We start from the raw sequence: 9059 nt of genomic DNA, 5'->3' as shown, positions 1-9059 counted from the left end.
ACTGCAAAACATCATTAAAATCCTTTATTTATCACTTAATAACATGTATACCTTTACACACAATGGCTCATTAGTTAGTGAGCAATCCATGAGCAATTATTAATCGATTACAAACATTTATAACTGCATTATTATTATTATTATTATTATTATTATTATTATTATTATTATTATTATTATTATTATTATTATTATTAAATACATTAGCTATATAGTTGCTCTGTTTACTAGTGTTATTCCAATGTGGTAATTACACTTTTACTGACAATTGAGTCGTTTCTTTCCACTCATATTATACATGATGGTTTAAATGCACATTTTCCATCAGGGAATCACATTTAAATGGACTGACTATTAAAATTAGTATTACAAGCTGCATCACTGATGGCCAATAAGCATTCATTAAATTCAAAAGACTATTATTATGCTTCACAAATGTAATTGAATTAGACTGAATTTATTTAACTATAATAAACAGTGTTAGTAGTGTTATGTTAACTCATATAAATATATAATTGGCATCACAGTGCCAAACATTAAAACAACTTAACTCTTAATATGCTTTAATATATCTCTGAAAAATGGTGAAACAGAGTTTCATTTCAAAATGAGATATACACATTATAATTGTTTTAGAATCTTTGACACTGCTTTCCAATGAAACAGCAATACATTCAGCCAAACAGAACAAAAACTTCATTTTGGAATAAAGGCTTCAATTAATTAGCATGAAAAACAGTAAAATCAGCGCATGCAGATAACACCTTAGCAGTACGTTAATGTGTGAGAAACCAATCAATGTGCCAACTTGGACAAACTCTTTTTTTCCGGCTTGGAGATCACTCAGAAGTCTTTGACGCAGTCGGGGCAGAGGACGTCATCTTTGCACGTCAGGAAACCTCGACCCACCAGAGACACGCAGCACTTTTTGCAGTTGAAGCAGTCGTTGTGCCACTGCCGCTGCTCAAACGAGATGTATTTGCTGCCCCCGAGGCCTGAGGAAAAAGCAACAAAGAGGAGGCATGAGTGGAAAACGAGCTTGTAGTCTCATGATCTCTGTAACGTAATAATCCTGTAATTGATGGTGATTGGATACACAGTGGGAAGAACATTTTCTGGGAAAGGTTAAGTCCATGTTAAAGGTGTAATTTATAAATTAATACGGAACACGTATTCCCTTTGTTCCTAGTATTGAAAACTCAAGTTCTACTTGTTGTTTTTAGAGCCTAAAACACACTGAGGACTAAAAGTGAGGATATTTTTGGCCTTTTCTGTTTTGATTATATCTATTATATTTCTAAAAATCTGTCTCTTGCAAGTCCCTTTACTTCAAAGAAGTGCTACATCTTTAGAGCACTCCTTTAAAGGGGACGAGTGGTTGGAGGATTTCTAATGATTAAGGCTTTCTTTGCAAATTAACGGTTCCTGAATTGCCGTTGAGTTTCTGACATCATTGCAGTGTGCAGGCTGGGAACACAATGTCCAGCAAAGTTAATTTCACGATGAGAGAGAATGTCTCGATGACTTGATCGTTACCGCTGATCGGGGTGGTGCAGTAAGCACATTTCTTGGCAAACAGGTTGCAGAAGCAGTCGAGGCAGTAGGCGAAGTCGTTCCGAGAGGTGAACCTCTGGCCGGCCAGCTGCTGCTTGCAGCCGATGCAAACGAAGCACTCCTTGTGCCAGGGCTGGTCCCGGTAGTTCACTCCTCCGGTGGTGATGGGCTGAAACATATACGTCATGAGCATTGTGTCAATATGACCTTTCATGCATGTCAAAAAAGTGTTTAACGCACTTGAAGATCAGTAACAATGTAATTTCAGTGTGACCATCTCAGAGCTCCAGTGTATGACTGTGTAGCTTCATACTGCTGTGTCATGTTTGCTGTTTGTTGCTGACGTAGTCCCCGGGGAGACAGATGACTGCCGTCTGCCAGCTTTAAGCACAAAAAGACGCCCCAGTTTCTGGCCTGCTTGGCCATCTGCTTCCTGCCCATATCTCTTACCATACATACGAGTCTTATTGGCGTCTTCAGTTTGATAGCATCACAGTGCTGTAGATGAGCATGTCTTTAACTTTAAAGCCACTCAGGGGACTTCTGAGGGTAAACTCATGGTTATCTTGCCTCTTAAATGCCTTTTAAACACAATATTGATCTTGTCGTTATCTCGGGGATGGAAGAATTGCCCTACCCTCAGGAGCATTAAGCAAAAAACAAAATCAGTTGCATTTGCAGGAAACTATTGATTTATGATCTACTTAAAGGTGAAAACACTAATTAAAGGAAGGGGGAGTCCACTACAAAACACGAATGCAAGCAGAGCCCCAGGAGACAAGTGGACGTGGATCACAGTGCGTCCTTTTACCTTCTTGCACTGGACGCACTGCATGGCAAACTGCTTCTCATAGCAGGGCATGCAGTAGTTGTTGGATTCCTTCTGGATGAAGCTCCGGGTGCCGATGGGCTGCTGGCAACGGTTGCAGGTGAAGCAGTTCTCATGCCAACTGTTGCCCTTATGCTCCATCTTTTTGGAGCCTGGTGGGTGGAGGGTGTGGGGTGAGAGAGAGAGAGAGAGAGAGAGAGAGAGAGAGAGAGAGAGAGAGAGGTTAACAATTACATGTACAGTACGTCCCACTATCCTACTGGCAGTCGGATCAGCCTCAACCAATTACAGCTAATGGCAATTTGCTGATGTCTCTGTAAATGTTTGACCTCGTAAATAATAAGTAGTCCAACAGTGGACACATATGACGGGTTTACAGACGTTTGGTGGATTTTACAACAAATGTGTACATGTTTGGACGATTTAAAATCCCCTCAGAGGTTTCTAACCATAGAGCATAGAAACAAAATACGACAGGCCTCCTCACCTGGCATGATGGTCTTCAGGCATGCATGGCACTTGGAGGCGTACTCGCTGCTGTAGCACTCGATGCACATCGGCATGTCGTCCTTGGTGGCAAAAGGCCGTTCCACCAGAGATCGGCTGCAGCTGGTGCAGAGGAAGCACTCGCTGTGCCAGTGGCGCTCCCTGTACGACAGATCCTGCAGAGGCAATGAAAGGAGACGATGTTTGGTTTGGTTAGAAGTCAGACTCTGAGGCTTCTGCATGATCTCGTCCATGGAAACGTTTCAACAATTATAAATCTGTCAAATACATTTTTACACCAAGACAGACTGAAACATATGTTGGATAATAACTTCACCTTGCTGGTGCAGCTGATGAGCTTCTGGCACACTTCACAGTTGCTGGAGAAAAGATCCTCGTAGCACTCAACGCAATACGGGTTCTCCTCCTTCAGGATGTACTTCTGCCCGTACAAGGTCTTCTTACACTCTGTGCAGTCGTAGCGTTCCGCCATTTCGACTGAAATCTCCTCTTCGAGTCTTCAGTCCTGAGAGATAAAGTGCAAAGACATTTAAAAACATAAAAGATGATGTAATTGCAGTCTTTGAAACGACACTACAGCACCGGGCTCACATGGTCCAATAAACTCAACAGTATGACTTCATGACCACGTACCGGGTGGAGGCCTTCTAAAATGACTAGATACTTAATTGAGTACGAGATGCAACAAATTAGGCCAAAGGATGTCACTCACTGTCCCCACACGGGCACACAGTGTGGAGTAAATACCTTCCTCTTTATTAATGGACATAACGTGAACTGCAAATCTCGTTTGCTTGCTCCAAAATAGTCTAAATCGAGTCTGAGGGAGTCTTAATTCACTTGGCGTCCTCTAAATCCCCCCCGGAGAAAATTGAATGAGTTGAAATTTAGACTTAAGATTTAAAAAGGTGGAGGAAGGGCAAAGCAATGAGGAGAGAAGGATCTTTAAATAGTAAAGGAGTAAAGATAAAGTAGAAGGAGTGAGGGAGCAGCAGAAAAACACAAAGATCTTCTATTGCAGACTTTTTAAACTTTTATTCTGCCGGATGATGATTTCATTTGCTGTTGGTCAGCGAACAGCATCCTTAGAGGTTTAAATATTTACGATGGAGCAGATTTAATTAAAGGATTGTTGCATGAAATCTTATGCAACCCCAGAAACTCAATTCTGGAAAGAAATCCAACTTGAAAGTCTTCAAAAAGGGGAAAATCAAACTCTTCAGTTCAGTGATATCTGATAACATTAATAGAGCCTATACCGGATTTAACTGCATCTCCGCAAAACCTGGATATGCTCAGCTACATGTGGATTTTATTTTATTAAACCCTTTTATACCCCTACAACCCCATATACACACCTCTACAAAACATCTAACCCCTTCATATCCCATCTAAACCCACTACCATCCTCTGTAATATTTAGCTAAAACCATCTGTACCCAACTTCTTATCTCCATCAGCCTTTACATCCCTTCTCCCATCATCCCTCAATCAGCATTATAGCTTTAACTTAACTTAACTTAAATGCATAGTTCACTTAAACTACTTAATAATTTGAAGAATCTCTTCAGCATCAGCCAGTTCTTAATACCGGACACAAAAGGAGAAGTTCCTCGTCCACTTTCAACAAGCAACTCAAATAATCCTCTAGATCCTGAACGCAAAAGGTGTCACAGACATGTCAAATTATTATGAATGTCTTGGAAAATAGAAGAGAAAGAAATAACAAGTGTTACCCGTCAGCGCTTCCTGAGTGTCGGAGGATGAGCCGGTTTGCAGACTGAGACCAGAGGTGTCTACTGAGCGCTGTCGTCCATCTGTCTTTTAAAATTACTGCACAATGTGACACACACTGGGGCGGGAAGGTGGAGGCAGAGCTGCGAGTGGGCAGGTCAGATTATTTTTAGAAAGCTATAAATTTAGGAGAGAATTCTGGAAACCGTCCACTGGGGAATGTGATCAGGACACAAAAGCAGAATACATTTCTGCATTAATAATTATTCAATGGTTTCCACACAGTATTACATGTGAGGGTCATTATGTCAAGATGAGAACAATGTGATCACAAGACACAAGAGGTTCTGAGAAAAACAAACATCAGCAGCTTCATACCGACCAAAGAAACTCGATACAGACCGTGTGATTGGAGATTTGTTTTAGGAAAACATACTCCGAGAAAATATAATTGAGTTCCATTTACACAGTTTATAGCCAAATTAAGTCGGGGCACCAGAAGTGCACAACTGTTATCCGTGAGCTGTGTTTATTTTCCTGTTAACAGATCATAGCTGCTCAGATTTATCCGTCTTGATTTGATTACATTTAATTTGATTATCATTTATAGTGAAGTCAGTTGACCCTGTGACATATAGTCACTGCAGCATTAATGCAGTGACTATGATGCTGTGATTCTCTGCTTGTATTATTTCCACGCAACTTTAAAATAAAAAAAGGTTCCTCACTCTTAAAACGGGTTATTTAAAATGTTCTCTTAGAACATGCCAGATTTTAACCTGATGTGAGAAGAATTGTTTCCTCTAATGGTTCAAAGAAATAGCATGCCATGTCGGCGCTAAACAGCAGCCACTTGTTAGTCCTTAGTTTAATTTCTGCAGCTATGAAGCCCGACTGGAATAATCTGTCCATGTGTGACTCCAATGATGTACTGCAGTGGATATTTAGAGTTTTTGTAGAATTAGATTCTCTGCAACCTTATACTGCAAAATGTGCTTCTTTCTTTGTATAGTCCTTGCACGTCAACACACAGTGTGCAAATGTGATAGTACAGTATAGAAGCAGGAGATCATGTGATAAAGTGGCTCTCAACTCAGGGGTCGCAAGGTACATCTTAGTGGTTAACTTGTACATATGCAGGCCTCTTCAATTGGTAAAAGTATGTCAACAGTTAACATTAACCTGAAATGATTACTTCTAATCATTACACATGTAAATGCAACTGGTGCCCTGAGTTCTGTTATGATAGACAAGGTTTAAAGACCAACATAAAGCTCTTACTCAGACATTTAGGTCAGGTACATTCTCACAATCGCGTGATGTTCATTAGCTGTTACATGTTCAGGACAAATGTTTACCTCATACTGCCAGGGAACTACAGTCTGGAGAAAAACACTTCATTGTGAAAAGGAAATTGTAGGAGATAATCAGGATTAGGTAACGACGTAACAAATCTAAAGTCATCTAAATATCACATGTTTTTCTAGGTAGACAACACAGCAGCAATTTAAAACTAATTGCATAAAACGTAGCTTTGATTTCTAATGAGAGAGAGCATAACATAAAGTTTTAACATGCTGCTTAGCCTGCATGTTACAAATATGAAAAATAATCTATTTTACTGCGTGTTCTTTTAGAAACACGTTTAGGATAAATGAATATGATGTTTTTAGCAAAGCCTGCATTTTCTGTGACATTTTAGCCCATAAATAGTTCAGTAGCTTGCCATGCTTTTGTTTCGAAAGCGAACTTCCTTATCCGGTTTTATTTTGAAGGTTGTCGTCTCAGGAAGTGCTAAATTATTTTCACCGCTAGCTTAAAATGGTTTTACATCCGAAGACTTTGTAAACAAACGGTGTTTACGGTATTGTAGTGAAAACAAATCAGAGCAGCATGTTGAGAACGGGGAATATTAAGTGAACAGCGAGGAAGTGAAACATTAAAATGTTTCCGGTGAAGAACATGGAAGACGACGAGCGGCTACAGCTCGAAGGGAACCCGGACTGGATGTCGCGTCTGCCCGCAGAGCTGCTGGATGTCCCGCTGTGGAACCTGGCCATACCCGGTAAAACAGAAATATTATATATTATATATTTTTTATTTAACCACACCTGTTTGTCTCTGATCTTTATCTACATTATGTACACTGTAAAAGTACATCGACGAGGTTGCTTTTGGGAAGTGGTGGAATGTAACTAAATACATTTACTCGAGTAACGTTACTATAATTTATGAGAATGAGTACTTTAAGTAACATTTTCAATAAAAAGAGTATTTCTACACGGTTGCATCACTACATTTACTTAAGTAAAAGATCTGAGTACTTTTTCCCACTTCTGCTTTTTGGCATATAGTTGACCTCCATCTCTCACCACAGGGAGCCATGACAGCATGTCTTTCTGCCTGGACATCTCCTCCCCTGTCCTGAGATCAGAGCCCTGCGTCCTCAGAGTGATTGACAGGCTGTTTCCCTGCTGGACTCGACCCTGTGTGTACCGCTGGGCTACCACACAGGTAAAGGAACACACGTACTGTGTACTTACAGGAGCTTCTCTGAGTTTTTTTAAAGGTATCTCGGTAATTCAGAAAAACCTTTCCCCACAAATTCTGTGATAATAATCTTATTTATTCAGAAAAACAAAGCAGCACTCGGAAATCTGAAATCTACTTTCACCTCTGAACTGTGAAGTAGATGCACTGTATTATCTGCTTGGATACTAAATTGCATTTCCATGCACAATGCACAAAGTTGAATCTAATCTAAAGTAGGTCTGTGATCATGAATACATCATGCAAATATGGCCTGTATCTAAGCACGGTGTCACTTTTCTCTTGTTTTAATATTAATTCTCTTTCTCTTCTTCGCTGTGTGTGTGTGTGTGTGTGTAGCAATCGGTCCTCAGTGATCAGTGTGATCTTGGTATTCGGTTCTTGGACCTGCGGATCGCCAGGAAACCAGCAGGAGGCAAATTGTTTTTCGCCCATGGCATCTACACACTGATGACAGTGAAGGAAGGTACGTACACACACACACACACACACACACACACACACACACTTAGTCACAGCAAGAAAAGTTACAGCCACACTGAGAGGAAATTAAGCACTGTGTGTGTGTGCGTGTGTGTGTGTGTGTGTGTGTGTGTGTGTGTGTGTGTGTGTGTGTGTGTGTGTGTGTGTGTGTGTGCAGGAGGCTCTGGATGAACTGGCTACCTGGTTAGATGCTCATCCCAAAGAGATCGTAATCATTTCCTGCTCGCATTTTGCGTCGCTGACCGACGAAGATCACGAGCACCTCGTGGAGTACATCATCACGCTGTTTGGAAAGAAACTCTGCTCCTCTCAGGTAACTGGGCCGTTTAGATTTTGGGCAGCTTAATGATGTCACAGACTTAATTCCTAAAAGAGTTAGTTTTGAAGATATGCAATACTTACTGTGTGCATGTGTTTATATGCAGGACATTCCCACTCTGCGGTCCTGTTGGTCCAGAAGTCAGCAGATCGTTGTTTCTTATGGCAACCAGCAGATGGTGCTGCAGCACCCCGAGCTGTGGACTGGAATACCTTACTGGTAAAACATATTAGAAAAACGGGAATGCTTTAAGTTTGTATCTCTAAACGATCCAATTTAAAAATATGTCTTGTATTATGTTTGTATTGTTGTGCAACAAAATCAAGCGTGAACCTACAATTATCACACACTGCTAGCTGCACAATTGTCCGCGCTTTGCTAATTTCCAAATGACTATTTGCTCACTGTAAAACATTTAAATTCAAGCGTTAAACTGTGTTCAGGTATGCCGACAGCCCAGACCCTAAGAAGGTGATCGCCTACCTGGAGGACCAGAAGCACAGAGGAAGACCAGGTGGAAGAATTCAAATCATTTAATTCAAAAAAGAGCAATATTACACTATAAAATACTTACAAGTAAAAGTCCTGCAATAAAAATATACAAGTATGTGCACTGAAAATATCAAACGTAACAGTAGTCATTGTGCAGAATGGCGCATCGTTAATGTTTGTGTTTTAATGTAAAAGGAGGAGTTTAAAGTTTCTGGAGTTTTAAACTGACCGGTTGTGTTGCAGCTGGTTTCTACGTCAGCGGGCTGAACCTGACAGAAGACGCTCCGTACGTCCTCCTCCATCCCCTCCAGGACATGAGGAAGATGACGATGAGTGCTCTCTCACTGCTGCTCCGCTGGGCGGGCGAGCAGCAGCCGGGGCGCGGAGCGGGGGGGGTCAACATCCTCTGCTGCGACTTCGTGGACGTCAGTCAGTTCTGCTCTCTTGTGATTGGCCTGAACTACAAACTGCAGGGCGGAGCCAGCGCGTCCCGTCTGCAGGATGCCAAGAGCAGCCTCGCATGGGGTTGACATAAAAAACACTAATCTGCCACTAACTAATTATTATTTTATGCTATGCATGCTATTTTGT

General features: G+C 41.1%; 2 protein-coding genes across 4 annotated transcripts; one reads left to right on the top strand and one right to left on the bottom strand.

Annotated features, from left to right (window-relative positions):
- Nucleotides 1-9: 9 nt before the first annotated feature.
- On the bottom strand, nucleotides 10-8320 carry LOC115016730 (four and a half LIM domains protein 2-like). Of its 2 annotated transcripts, none has more exons than XM_029444747.1 (6): nucleotides 8060-8320; nucleotides 3207-3395; nucleotides 2871-3045; nucleotides 2366-2535; nucleotides 1537-1723; nucleotides 10-995 (listed from the first exon to the last, which is right to left on the bottom strand). In XM_029444747.1, exons 2-6 carry the CDS (start codon nucleotides 3360-3362, stop codon nucleotides 844-846), a joined length of 840 nt encoding a protein of 279 aa, XP_029300607.1. In that variant the 5' UTR covers nucleotides 3363-3395; nucleotides 8060-8320; the 3' UTR covers nucleotides 10-843. The 2 variants fall into 2 exon arrangements, with proteins under 2 accessions (XP_029300607.1, XP_029300599.1); XM_029444739.1 differs by lacking the exon at nucleotides 8060-8320 and adding an exon at nucleotides 4627-5117.
- Nucleotides 6390-9019, top strand: LOC115016719 (PI-PLC X domain-containing protein 1-like). 2 transcript variants are annotated; one of them, XM_029444716.1, is made up of 7 exons: nucleotides 6390-6689; nucleotides 7002-7138; nucleotides 7514-7636; nucleotides 7815-7970; nucleotides 8083-8195; nucleotides 8420-8490; nucleotides 8712-9019. In XM_029444716.1, the coding sequence occupies exons 1-7, from the start codon at nucleotides 6569-6571 to the stop codon at nucleotides 8996-8998; spliced, it is 1008 nt and encodes a 335-aa protein (XP_029300576.1). In that variant the 5' UTR covers nucleotides 6390-6568; the 3' UTR covers nucleotides 8999-9019. The 2 variants fall into 2 exon arrangements, with proteins under 2 accessions (XP_029300576.1, XP_029300586.1); XM_029444726.1 differs by having other exon boundaries at nucleotides 6551-6689; nucleotides 6979-7138.
- Nucleotides 9020-9059: the final 40 nt, after the last annotated feature.

Source organism: Cottoperca gobio, chromosome 2 (genome assembly GCF_900634415.1).
Source record: "Cottoperca gobio chromosome 2, fCotGob3.1, whole genome shotgun sequence".
NCBI lineage: Eukaryota > Metazoa > Chordata > Actinopteri > Perciformes > Bovichtidae > Cottoperca > Cottoperca gobio.
Note: the sequence above shows the minus strand (reverse complement) of the source record. Positions and strands in the feature narration are given on the sequence as shown.